General features: G+C 42.2%; 1 protein-coding gene across 1 annotated transcript; it reads right to left on the bottom strand.

Annotated features, from left to right (window-relative positions):
- Positions 1-341: 341 nt before the first annotated feature.
- Positions 342-974, bottom strand: LOC140862359 (uncharacterized). Its single transcript, XM_073265381.1, has one exon. The coding sequence runs from the start codon at positions 972-974 to the stop codon at positions 342-344; it is 633 nt and encodes a 210-aa protein (XP_073121482.1).
- Positions 975-22,501: the final 21,527 nt, after the last annotated feature.

Raw genomic sequence — 22,501 nt, forward strand, 5'->3', positions numbered from 1 at the left:
GGGACTGTAATTTTGTCTTCTTGACCTCTTACAGCATCGTGGCTTAGGTAGTCCTACAGGGCTGGCCAAGCATCTGATGGATGAGTAGCCTTAACGAATGCATGGGCCGTGACGTATGAATTAAGCATTCGTTGACGGAGCTGTGTTCCTTCCTATATAATTAAATAGAAAAGTAAACAAATCAACGTAAGTTTATTATTAAACTTAAAATAAAATTAAATTAAATAAAAATTTTGATCTGCAGAGCAAATAAAGTAGCGGCAAACAATTTATTTTAGCTTGCAGGTGTTTGCTCTATGAGTATATAGTTTTTGTAGATTTACATGACTCTCTGTCCTGCATTATATTTCATTGTATTCTTCGTTTCGTTTTCTTTTCCTCGAGGAGTGCAACTCATCAGTTTCCTCGATGCGAATGTATTTTTCCGCTCTAAACAACAACTCCTCCAAGGTGTCCGGAGATTTTCCTGCTATAGATTCCTTGAACCTTCCAGGACGCAAGTTCTGCTGCATTATTCCAGATAACATATCGTGGTTCACGTGTGGGACTTTGTGAACCGCGTGAGTAAATTTCTTAACATAGTCTCGCAAACTTTCTCCTTCTTTTTGAAGAATTGTGAATAAGTATGCTGCTGTTTTTGGGTATTTCTTTTTAATTGAGAATTTTTGGATAAAGCGCTGGATGAGTTTCTCCAAGTTGGCAATGGATTCAGACGACATCTTATTGAACCATGTGAGAGCTTTCCCTGATAACGTTGTTCGAAATATCTTGCAGTAAGCCGCATCTGTGATGTCATATAAATCTGCTTTCGCATAGAATTTTTCAATATGATCTTGAGGATCACCAGTTCCATCGAACTCAAGTAGGTTGGGGATTTTGACTCCCTTAGGCAATGATTCAGATAAAATGACATTAGTAAATGGGCTCCGATGCACAGTCAAAATTGTTGACGAATTCTCTCTAGTTACAATCATTGGTTTTATTTTCGTCAGAGACGACGTGAACTGTCAGAGCATTTGTTTCACCCTCTTTATGAGTAGTATTTTTCTCGGTCCCCTCAAGATCTTTGTCTTTCACTTTAGACTTAGTTTTCTTTGGGTCTTTGTTACCAGGGTCATGAGATGAGAGCCCTCTTATATGAGCTGTCTTGTCGGTGCATCGGCGTTGACGGGATTCCACGAACTGAGTGACCGCTTCAGTCGCTGCGCATGCGGCTGTTCCTTCTATTAAGACTGTCAACGTTTCTTAGGTGAAACTAAATTCAGGCGGTGGTTTGGAGATTGGAGGTGGGTCTCCATTACGATTGTTTCCTTGAGATGTTTGTGATGGAGTATGAATTCTCAATGATGCAGTGAACAATTTCCCATAGACGGCGCCATGCTGATGTAGCAAAAAATTGATATTACCCGATTAGAGAAAATCTGGGTAACTTGTGGAGATCTGGATAGCGAGATTAATATTCGAACTGTTCCAAAGACCGAACTTCGTGGGTTGTCACCTGCATCACAAAGAAAAGTGAGTGGCGCCGGGGGTTGCCCGACGAAGATACTCCGACGCTCAAGTCAGTATTGTGTAATAACTCATCATCGACTTTCACCGGTGTTAAGTTTTTCCTTTCTCTTTCACAAGCCAAATAAATTCCATGAACCGCCTTTTAAATTTTTCTTTCTTTTTCGTGGCTTTCGTAGTTGAATTTGGCGTTTTCTTCTTTGACGACTCAACCGCTAAATCGGCTCTTTGACAACCCTCCAACTTCATAACCGACTCAATTGAGCATAAGTCTTCAATGGGTGGATTAGGTGTCTTCTTGAATAAATTGAAAATCACTCTCTCGCCTTCCACACTCATCGATAATTCACCCTTCTTTACCTCGATCTTGGTATCCGCAGTGGCCAGGAATGGTCTCCCCAATATCAGTGGCATATTTGTATCATCCTCCATATCTAGCACAACAAAATCCGCAGGAAAAATAAATTTATCTATTTTTACCAGAACATCTTCAATAATTCCAAGAGGATATGTAATCGATCTATCAGCCAACTGCAAAGCGATCATTGTGGGCTTCACCTCACCAAGTCCTAAGCTCCTGAAAACAGACAAAGACATTAAATTAATGCTAGCTCCTAAATCGTAAAGTGCATTATTAAAATGAGAAGAACCAATTGTCCAAAGAATAGTAAAACTCTCTGGATCCTTAAGCTTTTGTGGCATCTTCTTTTGTAGCACCGCACTGCACTCTTCAATTAAATTTATCACCTCGTTCTCTAGCAGCCTCCGTTTCTTGGACATCACTTCTTTGATGAATTTTGCATAGTTCGGCATTTGCTCCAAAGCATCAGCAAGGGGATGTTGATACGAATCTTCTTAAAAATCTCCAAGAATTTGGAGAACTGCTCATCTAAATCTTTCTTCTTGAACCTCTGAGGGTAGGGGAGTGGAGGCTTGTACATCGGTTTTGGCTCAGTTTCAGGCTCCTTCTCCTCGACTTTTTCCTCCAATTTCTTCTCTTCAATAGCAGGTTCTTGGACTCCAACTTCTTTGCCACTCCTCAACTCAATGGCATTGCACTGCTCCTTGGGATTTACCTCAGTGTTGCTCGGAAACTGGCCTCTGTTATTATCCTTCAGTGCATTCGCCAACTGCCCTATGCTAGTCTCCATGGACTTCATCATGGCACCCATATTTACCACATGTGTCTCCAAGCTATCAAGGCGAGACTCAGTTCTCGCCATCCTCTTACCTGATTCCTGCACAAAGGTACTAACCACATTCTCTAAAGAAGGCTTACCCTCACCTTAATTGTGTTGTATCCTGGAGGAGGATTAAACACATTGTTATTGTTAGCATAAGAAAAATTTTCATGATTACGCATACTAGGGTGATAAGTATTAGGGACAGGATTACCTCTGTAAGCTCCATAACCTCGGTAGCCATTAGGATTAATATAATTAACTTCTTCTGGGGTATATGATCCTTCAACTCCAGTTGATTCTGCAACATGAATCTTATTCAAAGAAGCTACCTGTGTAGTCAGTGCAGATAATTGAGCGATGATTGATGTGATAGGATCCACGTCATACACTCCAGCTGGCTTCTTGACTCCCATACGCTCAAATGGCCATTGGAAACTATTTACCGTCATCTGCTCCAGCATATCATAGGCCTGCACATGGTCCTTAGCAAAAATGGTACCTCCAGCCGCAGAATCCACATTCATCCACGTAGGCGCATTTAGTCCGTTGTAAAACCACTCGATCTGTTCTCAATCTGCAAAATTGTGGTTAGGACAACGTCTAAGTAATTCTTTGTACCTTTCCCACGCCTCATAGAGCTGTTCAGAATCCATTTGCCTGAATGTGCTGATCTCGATCTTCAGTTGGGTGGTTTTGGCAGGTGGAAAATATTTCGCAAGAAATTTTTTTGCCATCCCCTCCCAAGTAGTGATACTTCCAAGCGGCAGTGATTGCAACCAACTTCTCGCTTGATCCCTGAGAGAAAACGGAAACAAGCAAAAGCGTATAATATCCTCAGACACACCATTAATTTTTACCGTATCAGTTATCTCCAAAAAAGTGCGTAGGTGTAGGTGAGGATCAGCAGTGGTGCTCCCATTAAATTGGTTCTATTGAACCATATTGATCAAGGCCGGCTTTAGCTCAAAATTGTTGGCATTGATGGTTCCTCGAGCGATTCCAGAATAGTGAGCCTGGATCGTCGGCCTGAAGTGATCTGTGATAGGCACCAGGGGAGCTTGATTTACTTCTTCTTCAGCCATTCTATTGATTTATTCTCTTCTAATTCTTCTTAATGCATGTGCAGTGCGCTCGATCTCCAGATCAAACAGTAAAGAATTCGCACTTTGAGATCATCGCATAAACTGCAATTAAAAATTAAGAAGAAATCAATTAGTAAATTAAAATAAAATAAAAAAACTCTAAATTAAAATCTAGACTAATTGGTAACAAGACTAAAAAATAATCAAAATTTACTCCCCGGCAACGGCGCCAAAAACTTGTTGTGAATAATTCTTGCAAGCGTACGAGTGTCAAGTTTTAATATAGTGAATGAATCAAGTGTCGATCCCACATGGATTAAAATGAAAATATTCAGTGCTTGTAATTAAAATAGTCCAAACTTTATCTAGAAAATTAATAACTCAGAATTTTGCAGAAAAATAAAAATAAGCAGATGATTTTATAGCACGCACACAACTTTCAGATAAATATCAATCAGAGAAAAATGGTCTAGAGGTATAGATTTCACCTGGTTTCAACAACAATCAATCCTAATTAATTAATCTTCATGAATTCCATTTAATTAATAGTCAAGAACACTTAAGTTTATTATTCCCTCTCCCGAGTGCCGAATAAAATATATCAACTACAATTCAATTCCAATATCCCTATTAAGAATCTACATGCAGTGATCAATTCAAAACAATGTTCTTTTTAAAATCTCTGTTAAAATTATACACTCTCCCGAGTGATATAAATAATTAACAGTGTATTTTCTATTGGTCCTATTCAAAATCTCCTCTCCCGAGTGCCAGATTTCAAATAAATATAACAAATCAATTATTGACCAGATAATTGAAAAGACAATCCATTCTAGAAAAACAATTAATCTAGAAGAAATTCAATTCAATAAAATCAAAAATTCATGAAAGCGTCAACACCAGGTTCCATCCGACCTCTAGACTCTAAAAAATTAGTTCATAATAAAATTCTGAATAAAACAAATCATGTTCAAAAATCCAAACATATTCAGAATAAAATAAATAAAAGATAAAGAAAACAAATCCGTCGTCGACGCCGTGTTCGGTCTATCGATCTCCGTCTTCGTTCTTCAATTAAGCTCCAGATTCTCCAAGAAAATCTTACGATCACTCCTCTGAATTATGCTCTAATCTGTGCGTAAGTGTTGTGGCGGCTCTCTCCTTATTTCAGACTTTAATTCCCTTTATATACCGCATGCAAAAGCCCAACAAAAAGCCCAAGAAAATAGAAACTTTCCTTTCCCAATAAAAAATTCCCACAATTAAATCTAGCGACGCGCGGACGCTCCAGAACTAAAGGCGGGCGCACATAGCTCTCTGTAATCGATTCTTCAATTCTTCAGAAACATAGCCATAGCGCGTTAGCTCTTCTTCAGGCGCTAAAGACAAGCACTGACTTTAAGGCCCAAATTGAAAAAGCCCATTTCTTTCTTGTCGTTTATTTTCTTGTCTGATCATTCTTTTCTTCCTTTTATTCTTCTTTAATTCCTCTTTCCTTTTTATTTTCTTTTAATTTCTTTTTCTCACACACTTTTCTTCTTCTTCCACAATAATTCTTCTTTTCCATTAATTTCTTCTTTTCTCCACCAAATGTCCATAATTCCCTACGAACACAAAAACAACACAACCCACACATAAATATGCTCGAAACCAACAATTAACAATTAAAATTATAATTAATTAAGTGTATAAAATACACTTATCAGTGACTTATGTGCAAGCATTAATCTTATAACTTATTTATGTTTTGAAAAGCTAGGAATTGGTGAGGTCAAGCCAACCACCATCTCCCTGCAATTAGCTGATAGATCCATAAAATATCCAAGGGGGATTGTGAAAGATGTGTTGGTTAAAGTAGATAAATTTATATTTCCGGTGGACTTTGTTGTGCTTGATATGGAAGAGGATCGTGAGATACCTCTTATTTTGGTTAGACCATTTTTAGCCACTAGAAAGGCATTGATTGATGTGCATAAGGGAGAGTTGATTTTGCGTAAGAATGATGAGAAAGTGATATTTAATTTTTTTCAGGGCCTTCGATATCCTGCAGACAATTCTGATTGTTTTGGAATTGATATTACTAATTATTTGGTTAAGTGTTCTCTGCAGGAACAGTTGTATGTGGATCCTTTAGAAATATGTTTGACAGGAACAACTGATGAGGAGCATGTCAGCAAGGAAGTTCATGAAGTGGCACGATATCTGGATTGGAGTCTGCCCTTTGACAGACTCATCAATACTAAGATGGGGGAGCTTAACCATACTCCAAAACCACTGAAGCCATCCACCTAAGAGCCCCCCACTCTTGAACTTAAAACACTCCCTACTCACTTGAAATATTTATATTTATTAAAGAAAGATAAACTGCCAGTAATCTGTTCATCTTCTTTGACAGGTTGTGAGGAGGAAAAACTGTTGCGGGTGATTAGAGAACACATAAGAGCCATAGGATGGATCTTGGCCGATATCAAGGGGATTAGTCCAACCATGTGCATGCACAAAATATTGATGGAAGCGAAGCACAAGACATCTACTCAACCACAGAGGAGACTCAACTCGGCTATGCAAGAGGTAGTGAAAAAGGAGGTGATAAAACTCCTTGATGCAGGTATTATCTATCCTATATCTGATAATGAATGGGTGAGTCCAATTCAAGTGGTGCCTAAAAAGGGAGGGATGACTGTTATTGAAAATGCAAATAATGAATTGATTCCTACTAGAACTGTTACGGGGCGGCGGGTTTGTATTGATTATAGGAAATTGAATGATGCCACTCGTAAGGATCACTATCCATTTCCCTTTATTGATCAGATGGTTGAGAGACTTGCTGGGCATGCGTTTTATTGTTTTTTGGACGGTTATTCCGAATATATGCAAATTCCTATAGCACCTGAGGACCAACATAAAACCACTTTTACTTGTCCTTATGGTACTTTTGTATATAAACGGATGTCTTTTGGTTTTTGTAATGCCCCTGCCACTTTTCAACGGTGTATGATGGCTATTTTTCATGACATGGTTGAAAAGTTTATTGAAGTGTTTATGGATGATTTTTCTGTGGTTGGGTCGTCTTTTGATGCGTGCTTATTTAATTTGAAAAAAGTGTTGAAAAGATGTGAAGAAAGTAATCTTGTGTTGAATTGGGAAAAATGTCACTTCATGGTGAGAGATGGCATTGTTTTAGGACATAAGGTGTCCGAGGTAGGTGTGGAGGTGGACCGAGCGAAATTGGAAGTGATTGAGAAGCTTCCACCTCCCACGAATTTAAAAGGAATTTGGAGTTTTCTTGGGCATGCGGGTTTTTATAGGAGATTTATTAAAGATTTTTCTTCTATTACTAAACCCCTCACTAATTTGCTGATAAAAGAGGTGCCTTTTAATTTTTCTCTTGAGTGCTTGCAGGCCTTTCAGATTTTGAAGCAGAAATTTACAACCGCACCTATGATAGTAGCACCTGACTGGAATCTGCCGTTTGAATTGATGTGTGATGCGAGTGACACTGTGTTGGGAGCCGTGCTTGGATGCGAGTGACACTGCGTTGGGAGTCGTGCTTGGACAAGAAAGGACAAAGTACTTGTAGTGACCCTTACCCGGATCACCTACTAAACAGAACTTAGGCATGCAATTAACTTAATAAAACAGATATCAGAATAAAACTGCGGAAACCAATAACATTATACAATCCCAAGAAAAGGAATCTGTAATTATCCAATAATATACAACCAAATCGAATAGCTGTATAAACCCAAACAACAGTAATAAAACCTAGACGAAGCTCCAGCTGGCCAACCACTGACTAGCCCCTCCTGGATCCACCCTCCTCGTCCAATCGCAAACCTGCCCCATGGAATAGGGTGTCCAGAAAATACAGAGTACGAGACGTGAGCATAAAACGCTCAGTGCAAGAGTATGAGTATACATGCATGCAAAGTGAACTCCCTATAGACTCGAGGTCAAGGATCAGATAACAGAGACAGACCGGGCCCTGGTATGTAGCACGCTGTGCCGTCGCTTCAGGAGGTGGCTCCCATACCGAGATAACCGTGGATACGCCGGACCCAATCGATGGAAGTCCATCCACTAACAGGATAGGGTACAACCCTACTAACAGACATCTCGAAGGAGATACAGCAAGATGCAAATGAATGCAGCATAATATCATGGCATATAGATCATGCAGTCACATAATACATGCATACTCAGTCAGGATATCTCGAACAGTACTTTCGTACCTCAAATACCAGGTAGGCACTACCAGCTCTAAGTCCAAGCCTAAAGTCCGCCTACACAGCGAATGATACTACTATCATTAAAGTGCTCTAAAAGCCTTAACTAAGCTATTGCATACTCCTAAATATTTATAGGAAGCAAAAGCTATACCTTCGTCCGTCGTTAGCCCTTTGATGTCGATGCCTCCAGAACTTGGGCACAACTCCGCTACGACTACCGAACGCCTCTCCGATCTCCGAACCAAGCCTAAAAAGACTAGAACAGCTCGAATATGACTAGAAATAGAGAGGAAATCCGGAATTGGCAAGGAGAAATGAAGTCTCGGCCTTCTATTTATAGACAACGATCGGAACTTCCGATCCCTGATCGGAACGTCCGAACCTCGATCGGAACGTCCGATCCTGCCATCGGAGCTTCCGAAGATCCTGATCTGCCACGTGTCAAAATATCACTTGTTGACTCCGGATAGGGGTGATCGGAGCCTCCGGTCCTGATCGGAGCTTCCGATCCAACCACACGTCATGCCTGACGTAATAACATCGGTGCTTCCGATCGCTCATCGGAGCTTCCGATCCTGTTCGGAGCTTCCGATCGTGCCTTCGGAGCTTCCGATCCGTCCGATACCCAATTCAATTAATTAGCATTAATCCTTTAATTACTCAATTAGGGTACGGGCTACTACATTCTCCCCCACTTAAGATATTTCGTCCTCGAAAACAGATCTTAAGTACCGAATGCAAAATACAGAAATCAGAAACATTCTTTATTCAAATCAAACGTTTACAGAGTTTGCAACTGAATACAACTTAAAGAATGAAATCAAAACAACTCAGGATGGTCTTTACGCATCCTGTCCTCAAGCTCCCAAGTAGCTTCCTCAGTGCCTCGGCGCTGCCACTGAACTAAAACCAAAGGAATGACTTTGTTCCGTAAAACCTTATCCTTATAATCCAGGATACGAAGAGGTTTCTCAACATAAGTCAAATCCTTGGCTACCTGAACCTCAGATCGCTGCAGAACATGAGATTCATCCGCCACATACCGTCTCAACAGAGATACGTGGAACACGTCGTGAATACTAGATAGATGCGGTGGCAAAGCTAGTCGATAAGCCAAATCGCCAATGCTCTCCAAGATCTCAAACGGACCGATAAATCTGGGAGACAACTTGCCCTTAAGGCCAAATCTGAGAATCTTGCGGAAAGGTGACACTCTCAGAAACACTTTCTCCCCGACCTCGAACTGCAAAGGCCTACGCTTGATATTAGCATAACTGGCCTGACGATCCTGTGCAGTCTTAATCCGTTTCTTGATCTGATCAACAATGTCTATCGCCTGTTGGATAAACTCCGGTCCCTCAGCCTGTCTCTCCCCCACTTCTTCCCAGAAGAGTGGAGTACGGCAACGTCGCCCATACAACGCCTCAAAAGGTGCCATCCCAATACTAGTGTGATAGCTGTTGTTGTAAGCGAACTCGATCAACGGCAAATGATCCTGCCAGGCTGAACCAAAATCCAAGACGCACGCTCTAAGCATATCCTCTAACGTACGGATAGTGCGCTCTGACTGACCATCAGTCTCTGGATGATAGGCTGTACTCAAACTGAGAGTAGTACCCATCGCACGCTGAACACTCCCCCAGAATCTAGAAGTAAACCTGGGGTCCCGATCGCTGACAATGCTCATAGGCACTCCATGAAGTCGGACGATCTCCTGAATGTACATCCGTGCCATGCGATCCACAGAGTACTCTTGGCTATAGGCAATGAAATGCGCTGACTTGGTGAGTCGGTCCACCACAACCCAGATAGCATCACAGTTCCTCGGGGATACCGGCAAATGGGTCACAAAGTCCATTGTGATAAACTCCCATTTCCATTCAGGAATAGGCAGACTGTGAAGCAATCCTCCAGGTCGTCGGTGCTCTGCCTTGACCTGTTGACACACCAAACATCTCGAAACAAACTGATAAACACTGCGTTTCATTCCCTTCCACCAGAAACGAGTACGTAGATCCTTGTACATCTTGTTGCTCCCAGGATGAATACTCAACTTAGTGCGATGTGCCTGAGATAAAATCTCCTCTCGCAACTCTTCATCCTGTGGAATCACAAGCCTACCAGACAAACACAGAAAGCCATCTGACTGATAATGAAATCCAGATGAGCTACCCTCGTTAGCTAGACGAGCTAAACGCTGGGTCTTTGAATCAGACATCTGAGCATCTCGGATCCGCGAATACAAGGCTGGCTCAGATAATATCGCAAACATCTGGATACTCTGCATACCTTTCTTATGCTTGAAGGTATAACTTGAAGTACAACAGTCACTGATCGCACTAGACATCGAACAAGTCTGAAGTGCGGATAGTCGCACTTTGCGACTCAAAGCATCAGCGGTGAGATTAGCAGCTCCCGGATGGTACTTAATCTCGCAATCATAGTCCTTAAGCAAGTCCATCCAACGTCTCTGTCTCATGTTCAATTCTGCCTGAGTGAACAAATACTTGAGACTCTTATGGTCGGTGAAGATCTCAAATTTCTCGCCATAAAGATAATGACGCCAAATCTTCAAAGCGAACACAATGGCTGCTAACTCCAAATCATGGACTGGGTAGTTGTCCTCGTGAATCTTCAGCTGTCTAGAAGCGTATGCGATCACATGCCCATTCTGAGTCAGGACACAACCTAACCCCTGAAGAGAAGCATCCGTGTAAACTACATACCCTCCAGATCCTGACGGTAATGCTAACACCGGCGCAAAATTCAACCGCCGTCGAAGCTCACGGAAATTCTCCTCACACTCGGAGGACCACTCAAAATCCACACCCTTACGGGTAAGCTGCGTCAACGGCCGAGCTAGCTGAGAGAAGTTCAGAATGAAGCGACGATAATACCCTGCTAGACCCAGAAAACTACGGATCTCAGCTACTGTCGTCGGACGCGACCAATTAAGTACCGCTTCAATCTTGCTTGGATCAACAGAAATCCCCTCCCTGGATATGATATGGCCAAGAAAAACCACTCTATCCATCCAGAACTCACACTTGCTCAGCTTGGCGTACAATTGCTCATCTCGAAGAGTTTGTAGTACCAACCGCAAGTGAGAAACATGCTCTTCCGTATTACGTGAATACACCAAGATGTCGTCAATGAAGACCACGACAAACTTGTCCAAATACTCCCTGAAGACACGGTTCATCAGATCCATGAATATAGCCGGCGCATTGGTCAAACCAAATGGCATCACTAGGAACTCGTAATGCCCATAGCGAGTACGGAATGCAGTCTTGGCTACGTCCTGATCACGGACTCTCAACTGATGATACCCAGATCTCAAGTCAATCTTGGAGTAAATTGATGTGCCCTGCAGCTGGTCAAACAAGTCATCAACACGAGGCAACGGATACTTGTTCTTCACAGTGACTCGATTCAGCTGCCGATAGTCAATGCACAGCCGCATCGACCCATCCTTCTTCTTCACGAAGAGAACAGGAGCTCCCCAAGGAGATACACTAGGACGAATGTACCCCTTGTCCAAAAGATCCTGTAGCTGATTCTTTAACTCACGCATCTCTGACGGAGCCAGACGATACGGTGCTCTAGAAATAGGCGAAGTACCCGGCATCAACTCTATGCCAAACTCGACTTCCCTAGCAGGAGGAAAACCCGGAATCTCATCAGGAAACACATCTGGAAATTCATCCACAACAGGAATGCTCTCTATCCCAATACTCTCAGCGGACAAATCAACTGCATAGATAAGGTAGCCTTCCCCGCCAGACTCTAGAGCTCGAAAGGCTCTCAAAGCTGATACCAAAGGCATCGGGGGTCGCGCTCCCTCACCATAGAAAAACTAGCTCTCACTCCCTTCCGGATGAAAGCGTACTAATCTCTGATAGCAGTCCACTGAAGCTCGATAGGTAGTCAGCACATCTATTCCCAGAATGCAATCAAAGTCGTCCATAGCCAGGACCATGAGATTCGCCAACAGAACGTTCTCTTCGAACTCTAAAGGGCAACCCATCACTAGACGCTTAGCCAAAGCAGATTGGCCCGTCGGAGTAGAAACAGACATCACTACGTCTAGTGCAATGCATGGTAACTTATGCTTCTTAACAAAACGTGCAGAAATGAAGGAATGAGATGCACCAGTGTCAATAAGTACAAGAGCAGGTATACCATAAAGCATAAATGTACCTGCGATGACTTTCTCATTCTCCTCCACAGCCTGATCATGTCTCAGGGCAAACACCTGGCCAGAAGCTCGTGGCCTCAAATGAGAACTCCCAGCAGACTGTCCATGCGACCTCTGCTGTACAGTAGCCTGAGAACCCGATCCTGAACCAGAACCAGAACCGCCTCCCCCAGACTGTGGACAATCCCTCCGGATATGACCAGTCTCTCCACAACGGAAACAAGCTCCAGAAGCCCTGCGGCACTTGTCGGATGGATGGTTCTTCCCACAGTGATCACACTTGTCCTTCTTACCGAAACGGACAACACCCCCAGAACCAGAGGAAGAAGAAGATCCAGACTTCTTGAAAGTTTGGGCACGGGGACCCAAAGAACTAGCAGGCCTCGACTGAGGGAAAGACCTGTTCCGCCGAATGCTGTCCTCTGCCTGATGACAACGGCTCACCAAACCCTCGTAGGACATGTCATCGCCAACCGCCACACGGTCATGGATCTCAGGGTTAAGGCCCTGAAGAAACAGATTATACTTCATCTCTGAGCTATCAGCAATCTCTGGGCAATAGGATAACAGATCAAAGAACCTCTGCTGATACTCATCAATAGACATGGCTCCTTGTCGCAGACTCAATAGCTCGCCCGCCTTCGACTGTCGGAGTGCAGGAGGAAAATACCGCTTTTGGAAAGCTGTGCGAAACTCGGCCCAGGTGGCCACTCCTCTCGCCGCAACAAAAGGTGCAGAAGTAAACCTCCACCACCTGCGCGCACGCCCATCCAGAAGATAGCCAAGGGTCTCCACCCTCTGCTCATCGGTGCATTGGAAAGTCTGAAAAGTTGTTTCCATGCGGTCTAACCAGTTCTCCGCATCTTCCGGAGACTCACCTCCAACTAAGGGCTTAGGACCCATAGCTAAGAATCGACGCACAGTGAAACGCTCGTCGTCATGGTGACGATGACGCCGTTCTCGACGAGGCTCCCGGTCGGCATCACCCCAACGCCCACCAACACTGCCATGAGAACTCTGGTCGTCACGATTTGACATCTACAAAAATACCTCAAGATGAGACTAAATCCCAAGAAATCTTTTGCATGCTCTGATACCATAAATGTAGTGACCCTTACCCGGATCACCTACTAAACAGAACTTAGGCATGCAATTAACTTAATAAAACAGATATCAGAATAAAACTGCGGAAACCAATAACATTATACAATCCCAAGAAAAGGAATCTGTAATTATCCAATAATATACAACCAAATCGAATAGCTGTATAAACTCAAACAACAGTAATAAAACCTAGACGAAGCTCCAGCTGGCCAACCACTGACTAGCCCCTCCTGGATCCACCCTCCTCGTCCAATCGCAAACCTGCCCCATGGAATAGGGTGTCCAGAAAATACAGAGTACGAGACGTGAGCATAAAACGCTCAGTGCGAGAGTATGAGTATACATGCATGCAAAGTGAACTCCCTATAGACTCGAGGTCAAGGATCAGATAACAGAGACAGACCGGGCCCTGGTATGTAGCACGCTGTGTCGTCGCTTCAGGAGGTGGCTCCCATACCGAGATAACCGTGGATACGCCGGACCCAAATCGATGGAAGTCCATCCACTAACAGGATAGGGTACAACCCTACTAACAGACATCTCGAAGGAGATACAGCAAGATGCAAATGAATGCAGCATAATATCATGGCATATAGATCATGCAGTCACATAATACATGCATACTCAGTCAGGATATCTCGAACAGTACTTTCGTACCTCAAATACCAGGTAGGCACTACCAGCTCTAAGTCCAAGCCTAAAGTCCGCCTACACAGCGAAATGATACTACTATCATTAAAGTGCTCTAAAAGCCTTAACTAAGCTATTGCATACTCCTAAATATTTATAGGAAGCAAAAGCTATACTGTAACGACCCATTGTATCAAGACGGGTCTTTTCAGCGTGCTTTTGTCCTCACTCACACGCACCCTGAGAAACTTCCCAGGGGGTCACCCATCCTATAATTGCCCCAAGTCAAGCACGCTTAACTGTAGAGTTCTTATATGATGAGCTCCCGAAAAGAAGATGCACCTTCTTGATATGAGCAGTACATATGAAATCTTTTATACCCTCCTCAACTATGTAGTCCCATACCTACACAGTCTCAGAATCCCCTCTCATTCCGGCACAGGATCGGTTCATTCATGTCTCCCTCCGCCTAGAAGCCTACCAGGAGCCGCTCATTGTCCGTGCAACCTCTTGGCACCGGCGATCACTCCCTGCCTCTTCAGCCCCGGGCGTCACATGCCCACCAGCTTCCGCTTGGTTCGTCCCCGAACCATACCGTACTAAGAGAGGTCGGCTTTGATACCATTTTTGTTATTTTCAGTGATTGAGGGTCTAGAATATTTATTTAATATTTTCAGTGCATGCAAACTTTTATTTACTTATGCAGTATATTTTTAATTAATGTTTGACTCAGATATTTATTATATTTTTAAGAATGCATTTTTATTTAGGTATTTAATTGTTTATTCATTTTAAATATTTTTTTTTTCTGTGCATATATGTATGGGTATATATGTACATATTTTATTTAGTAGTAATAAAAAAAATTTCCGCATATTTATTTATTATAGAGTTAGGGTCGTTACATATACCTTCGTCCGTCGTTAGCCCTTTGATGTCGATGCCTCCAGAACTTGGGCACAACTCCGCTACGACTACCGAACGCCTCTCCGATCTCCGAACCAAGCCTAAGAAGACTAGAACAACTCGAATATGACTAGAAATAGAGAGGAAATCCGGAATTGGCAAGGAGAAATGAAGTCTCGGCCTTCTATTTATAGACAACGATCGGAACTTCCGATCCCTGATCGGAACGTCCGAACCTCGATCGGAACGTCCGATCCTGCCATTGGAGCTTCCGAAGATCCTGATCTGCCACGTGTCAAAATATCACTTGTTGACTCCGGATAGGGGTGATCGGAGCCTCCGGTCCTGATCGGAGCTTCCGATCCAACCACACGTCATGCCTGACGTAATAACATCGGTGCTTCCGATCGCTCATCGGAGCTTCCGATCCTGTTCGGAGCTTCCGATCGTGCCTTCGGAGCTTCCGATCCGTCCGATACCCAATTCAATTAATTAGCATTAATCCTTTAATTACTCAATTAGGGTACGGGCTACTACCTCACTAATTTGCTGATAAAAGAGGTGCCTTTTAATTTTTCTCTTGAGTGCTTGCAGGCCTTTCAGATTTTGAAGCAGAAATTTACAACCGCACCTATGATAGTAGCACCTGACTGGAATCTGCCGTTTGAATTGATGTGTGATGCGAGTGACACTGTGTTGGGAGCCGTGCTTGGATGTGAGTGACACTGCGTTGGGAGTCGTGCTTGGACAAGAAAGGACAAAGTACTTCATGTGATTTACTACACCAGTATCACCCTGTCAGCCGCCCAATTGAATTATGCAACTACTAAAAAAGAACTTCTTGCAGTAGTTTTTGCCTTGGATAAATTCAGGTCATATTTGGTGGGAAGCAAAGTCATCGTTCACACGGATCATTCGGCGTTGAAGTATTTGATGAGCAAGAAGGATGATAAACCCAGGTTAATTTGATGGGTTTTATTGTTGCAAGAGTTTGATCTGAAAATTATTGACAGGAAGGGCTCGGAGAATCAAGTTGCGGATCACCTTTCTCGTTTGGAAAATCAAGGAGCTGAAACGCAAGTGATTCATGATGATTTTTCAGACGAACAGCTGTTTGAGGTAACGAATTTACCATGGTATGCAGACATTGTTAACTACCTCTCAAGTAAGTTTCTTCCCTCGCATTTAACTTATCAACAGAAAAAGAAATTTTTCTCAGAGTTGAAATATTTTTTGTGGGAAGATCCTTTTATGTTTAAGATCTATGAAGATGGTATCATTCGTAGGTGTATTCCAGTGGAAAAGGTAAGTTCTATACTCTTACACTGTCACACAGGTCCGACTGGATGTCACTTTGGCGCGGGTCGTACTACTGCTAAAGTACTTCAGTCGGGATTTTATTGGCCTTCGTTGTTTAAGGATGCATATGCCTATGTGATTGCTTGTGATGCTTGTCAGAAAATTGGTAATATTTCTAGGAGACATGAGATGCCCCTAAATAATATTCTTGTTTGTGAGGTTTTTGATGTATGGGGTATTGATTTCATGGGACCGTTTCCTGCATCTGAAGGAAACAAATATATCTTGGTTGTGGTAGATTATGTGTCTAAGTGGGTTGAAGCACTTGCATGTAGGACAAATGACTCTAGGGTGGTTGTGAAATTTTTGAAAAAATCCATATTTTCTAGATATGCTACCCCTAGAGCCATAAATAGTGATGGAGGAACCCACTTTTGTAATACTCAATTTGATACACTTTTGACTAAATATGAGGTCACTCACAAGGTGGCAACACCTTATCATCCCCAAACTAGTGGGCAAGTTGAGATTTCAAATAGAGAGTTAAAGAGAATTTTAGAAAAAACTGTGAATTCAAACAGGAAAGAGTGGTCGAATAAATTGGATGATGCATTACGGGCTTATCGTACTGCTTTTAAAACACCTATAGGAACATATCCCTTTAGGTTGTTATATGGTAAAGTGTGTCATCTTCCCGTTGAACTTGAGCACAAAGCACTATGGACTACTAAATTTCTGAATTTTAATGTGCAGGTCACAGGTGAAGAACTTTTGCTGCAATTGAATGAACTTGAGGAGCTTCGGATGGATGCTTATGAGAATGCCCGAATTTATAAAGAAAAAACCAAGAAATGCCATGATCAACGTATTGTCTCACGTGAGTTCGAGGTAGGCCAAACTGTGTTATTATACAACTCCCTTATTTGTTCACTTCTCCCCTTCGAACCCTAAATCCCCAATTCCTCCAATCTCACTCAAAGACTCAATTTTATTCCAAATTTGCAGGGCAAGGAATTCACGGGGCATCTCACGACCACCATCCATAATCTGAATCTTCATCCTCACGAGTCCATCACCGCCACGTGCTCTAAATCCGCCTACCGCCTCGTTGTGTATCCATCTCCGCCGCTGTTCACAAGCCAACCGCCGCCTACCATCTCCACTCCGAGTCCAAATCGCCGGCTATATACTCACGCCGATTCCCTCCTCACCGAGTCCATCTCCGCCACTATTCACAAGCCAACCGCCGCCTACCATCTTCACTCCGAGCCTGCTGTTCTCAGTCCACTTTTCCATTTCGTTGACGTTCTTCTCCAGGCCTAGTCAACCGCCAGCCGTCCACCAGCCAATCATCTCCTGAGCCCAGAAATCAAACCGAGAAATTTTCACTCCGATTAATTCATTCCGGAGTCCATTAGCCGCAATCAACTAAGTCTTGCTAGAATTTACATATCATCACTCGTTATTCAAGGGACCTAAAAGATCAAGGTTGGATGGCGCCTCTTCATCCCAACGTGCTCCGGCATCTTCGTCTTCCTTGGGCATCGCCGGAAAATTTGTCAATGTCGCTGCAAAAGAAAGGTACGATAAGGCTAAACTCAATCGCACCCCTATTCTTGAAAGGGGTGTGGAATTAACGCATAGGGACAGTGGTGTAGCGATAGAAATTGGCTATAGACATTGGGATGTTTTTTGTCAACAACCAAAGGCGGCGGTTGTGCCTTTAGTGTGAGAGTTTTATGGTGAGCAATAAGGTATTAAAACGTGTCTTTGCATTAATTACGCTCGAATATACGCTGCCGACGCGTATATTAGTCACCGGAACGAACGGGACGTCAAAACCTTGCTTTTTCTTCAAGGAGATCGTGTTGTGTGTGTTCTTGAAGGAAGAAGATATGTCTGGTTTCTGATGAAGGCGGCTGAATGCTTAGGCTTGATGAAGGGAAGGAATGAGGGTTCAAAACTAGTATATGTTTGTATGTAAAATGGGTCGGGTTAATAAAATAATTAAAAACAAACTAAACACTTTTAAGCCCACAATTATACCTGATAAAAATTCAATAATTTTCGTAATATAAGTTTATGGGCTTTTTAAAATACTATAAAAGTTCATAAAATGACCTATTCTTGTGAAAAATAGGTTTCTAAATACATAAATATATTAAAACTCTATTTTCTGAAAATAAAATCTTAAAATAATAATTTATGACCCTTGAAAACCTTAAACATAAATTTTCATGAAAAAATTCAATCTTGTTCGTCCCCGGTCCCGTCTACGTAATCGCAAAATAACATTTATAAAAGAAATTCATAAATTTCATAATAGCGGGTTAAATGTTATATTATTAATAATAATAATAATAATAATAATAATAATAATAATAATAATAATAATAATAATAATAATAATAATAATAATAAAATTTAAAACATGAAAATAAGTCACATAATACACATAATAGCACACAAAAATCATTTAACTTATTTTTTAATCATTAAATTTCATAATTATGCATGCGTGTTTACGTAACGAATTTTCGGGCATTACATTTTTAGTCCTTAACTTACATTTTTTTATTTTTGGTTTTGTTAAAGATGAATCTGCACTTTTTCTCCTGTAACTTGCATGTCTTTTCATTTAAAATAAAATCACTTAAAATTCATTTAAAATTCTTTAAAATCACTTAAAATTCATTTAAAATTCTTTTAATGCTCGTGAATGGATTTATGGATTTTGTAGGTATTACAATTATTTTCATTATTTTCCTATTAACATTGAATTCACATTTTCAGTCATGTAACTTACATTTTTTTTATATTTTTGATCCCGTTGGAGATGAATTTGCATTTTAGTCATGTAACTTGCTTGTCTTTTCACTTTTGGTCTTAACAACAACAATACATTTGTATTTTTGTCTCATAACTTACATTTTGGTCTTATCAACAACAATACATTTGTATTTTTGTCTCATAACTTACATTTTGGTCTTATCAACTGATGCGATCCAAAAATTTCCTTCGTCATTTTTGTGAATCCTCCGACCGTCCTTGCCTGAAAATCATGAATAAACCGGTTAGGGGCATCAGGATTTCTTCCGGTGTGACCCCTATGATGCCTAATTCAGGCAGAGAAACATGGGAGAAAATATGAAAGAAACTGAGAGAAACATCATGGGGAAGAAAGTGCAGAATCTCTCTTCCCACATTGTCCCTGTATAATCACGAAGAAGCAATATATATAAACTTCCCTGTAGTTTAGATCGTGTCAGACGTGTAGTCCATGATGTAAGCCCATAACTAATAGGGCAAGGCCCATGATCTGATGGGATGCGGCCATGATCCCATAATACTGACAAGTCCAAGCCCAGATGCAGATAGTAAATATTTTTACAGCCCCATAACCATTAATAATCACTAGATGTCAACCATCACCGATAACCTACTTATGTTATCACAAATCTCGGTCTAAGTTCATGCAAAAAATAAATATATCCCGATATATCATCGGACGATATCTTGGGATATATCCCATGGCTTCACTACACCTCCCTTAAGAAGTCGGGCTAGAGTCATCACTCGTTGTCCCGATTTGTCCCCTCCATCCATGAACTTAGACAAAAATTAATGTGCTAATCATCCTCTTGAAATCGAATTGATGCATCAGGTGAGAAGATTCCTTTCATGCAAGACCGAGAGAATGATCATGAATTTGTGTTTGACGAGGGGTCGAATTAATATAATAACTGTTGAAGAACATAAAATCCTCGAGGTTGGATCAATATAGTTGTTGGTAAGTAAATGATCAAATAATATCCCATGCCAAGTCAATAGACTTGTAGTGCTGAATGCATTGGGTTTTGTAGAGTGCCAAGGTTTAGAATACCTTGGGCTTTGATAGGTGCCGGTGCATGAAATCTCCGGGGCTTTGTAGGTGCCAAGGGCTTAGAATGCCTTGGGCTTTAGTAGGTGCCGGGGCATGGAACCTCCCGGGCTTTGTAGATGCCAAGGGCTTAGAATGCCTTGGACTTTAGTAGGTTCCGGGGCATGAAACCTCCCGGGCTTTGTGGGTTCCAAGGGCATAGAATGCCTTGGGCTTTAGTAGGTGCCGAGGCATGGAATCTCCCGGGATTTGTGGGTGCCAAGGGCTTAGAATGTCTTGGGCTTTAGTAGGTGCCAGGGCATGGAACCTCCCGGGCTTTGTGTGTCATGACGTAGATAGGGTCATGGGCTTTTTTCGGGCTGCCACGATGGAGATATTGTCATGGGCTTTTAAATGAGTGCCCAGGTCTTGAGACTCCGGGACGTTAAATAAAGTTGTCAGGGCCTTACTACTAGATTGCACGCCCGAGCCCGGTGTGACTGCAAGAAATCATGAGACCGAGGCAGACATAACCCAAGGCAATAATATCTCAAAAATAATGTAGGATATTAAATTATAAGAACACGGCTGCCCTTGTAGTGACCCGTATCCAGAATTAATGACTAATGAGTAATTAATCATGTGATCATGTTTTGATTTATTAATACATGATTAAGGAAGTCTCTGTTGGATTAACGGACTTCAGAAATGGATTCAGAATGATCGGAAAAGGCCCGAAGGGTGACCAGGAACGGAAGCAACGTTCATGAACGGAAGCAACGTTCTGGCAGTGATGTCATCCGTGATGTCAAAAATATTACGTCATTGCTTACGCACTTGATGGGACATCGGAATAAACGAAGAGGAACGGACGCAACGTTCGTTAGGCAGAACGGATGCAATGAACTAGAACGGACGCAACGTTCCGTGTCTATAAATAGAGGGTCTGAGAATTCATTTCTTGCACCTCTCTCCTCTCTTCTCTCTCGATTCCTTAGCCTTCTAACTCAGATCTAGGGAAATATAGGCATCCTATTGGGATTCCGGAAGTGGCATAACGATCCAGGCGTCGTAGCGAAGCTGTGGCCTAGTTTTGAGGCAATTGTCATCAGCGGGCTGACGACGGACGCAGGTATAGCTATGGTCTCCTTAAATTATTTAGGAGTATGCAATAGCTTAGTTAAGGCTTTTAGAGCTTAATTAATGATGCATGGGTATGTGCATTGTAGAGTTGATGATAGGCTTGGAACCTAGAGTGGGACTGCTAGGACTGCCTGTAGAAAGGTACGTAAGTACTTACTGAGATAGCCAGCGGGTTTTGCATGCTTATATGTTGCATTTGTGTGTCATATTATTATGCGGTATGTTCATATCATATTGTGCCTGTATATCTTTTGAGATGAGCTATGGAGGGCCGCTCAGCCCTGTTCGGACGGTTGATGTCGAGCGTCCCGCTACCGACGGGTTAGCCGGCAATGGCATCTGTAAGACACGGTCTACGTCCGATAGGAATGAGCAGTGTACACAGGGTTTGCTCCCCAGGTTGTACCACTCATGTCCTAGGCACCATTACTGAGCAGTTGTATACAGTTATCCCATATATGGATACCCTGTCATTTGCATGCATCATATTTGTATGTTTTACCCGTGCTTTCATATTGAGCTTAGAGCTCACGTCCAGTCTTTTCTATGTATCTGGACACCCCATTCAACGGGGCAGGTGTAGGTGCAGGATTGAGCACCAAGATCTTGGAGTAGCCAGTGACCAGTGGAGACAGTAAGATTAGCTATAGGTTTTGCCTTTAGGCTTATTTATTCGATTGTGTTGTATAATCGAATTTGTTTAATCCGGTTGTATTCTGCCGGTCTGCTTTTATTTAAGTCTTCCGCAGCGATTTATTTTAATGCATGCTTAATTATGCTCTTAACTCTGATTAGGTAGTGGATCCGGGTTGGGTCGCTACATTTATTGGTATCAGAGCGCGCATGCATGCTCTTACTTGGGATATAGTAATGAGACTTTGGGTTATCCTTATAGGATTGATGAGACCTTGCAAGAGGTGATGATGCGGCGATTAGTTTGCCCAGAGACTATCATCATCGGCGGCGATTAGTTTGCCCATATCCGAGCATTCGAGATTTCTACTCATGTGGATCCTAGCTTTGGATCGAGTACCGGATGTCAGAGGCAGTGGCAGAGGATTGGTTGGGACGCACTTGATGTTTGCATCTGTACAGTCTGTACCATGATGACACTACTCTGAAGATTCTCCAGTCGTAGTTGGAGAGATTGTCAGATAGAACTTTACCAGGGAATGCCTCGAGTGTCTAAGGCATGACAGGTTTCGAGCGTAAGGTCATTAAACTCATGCAGAACATAGTTTTGCCGGTATGCTTGTATCGATGCGTTCGGTAGGCACACGGGAAACTTCATGTTCAAAAGCATGATTTGGTTACAAGAAGAATGCTGACGGTAGATCGCGAGCAGAAGAGGTCGACTG

The sequence above is a fragment of the Henckelia pumila genome, chromosome 4, assembly GCF_033568475.1.
Source record: "Henckelia pumila isolate YLH828 chromosome 4, ASM3356847v2, whole genome shotgun sequence".
Lineage (NCBI taxonomy): Eukaryota > Viridiplantae > Streptophyta > Magnoliopsida > Lamiales > Gesneriaceae > Henckelia > Henckelia pumila.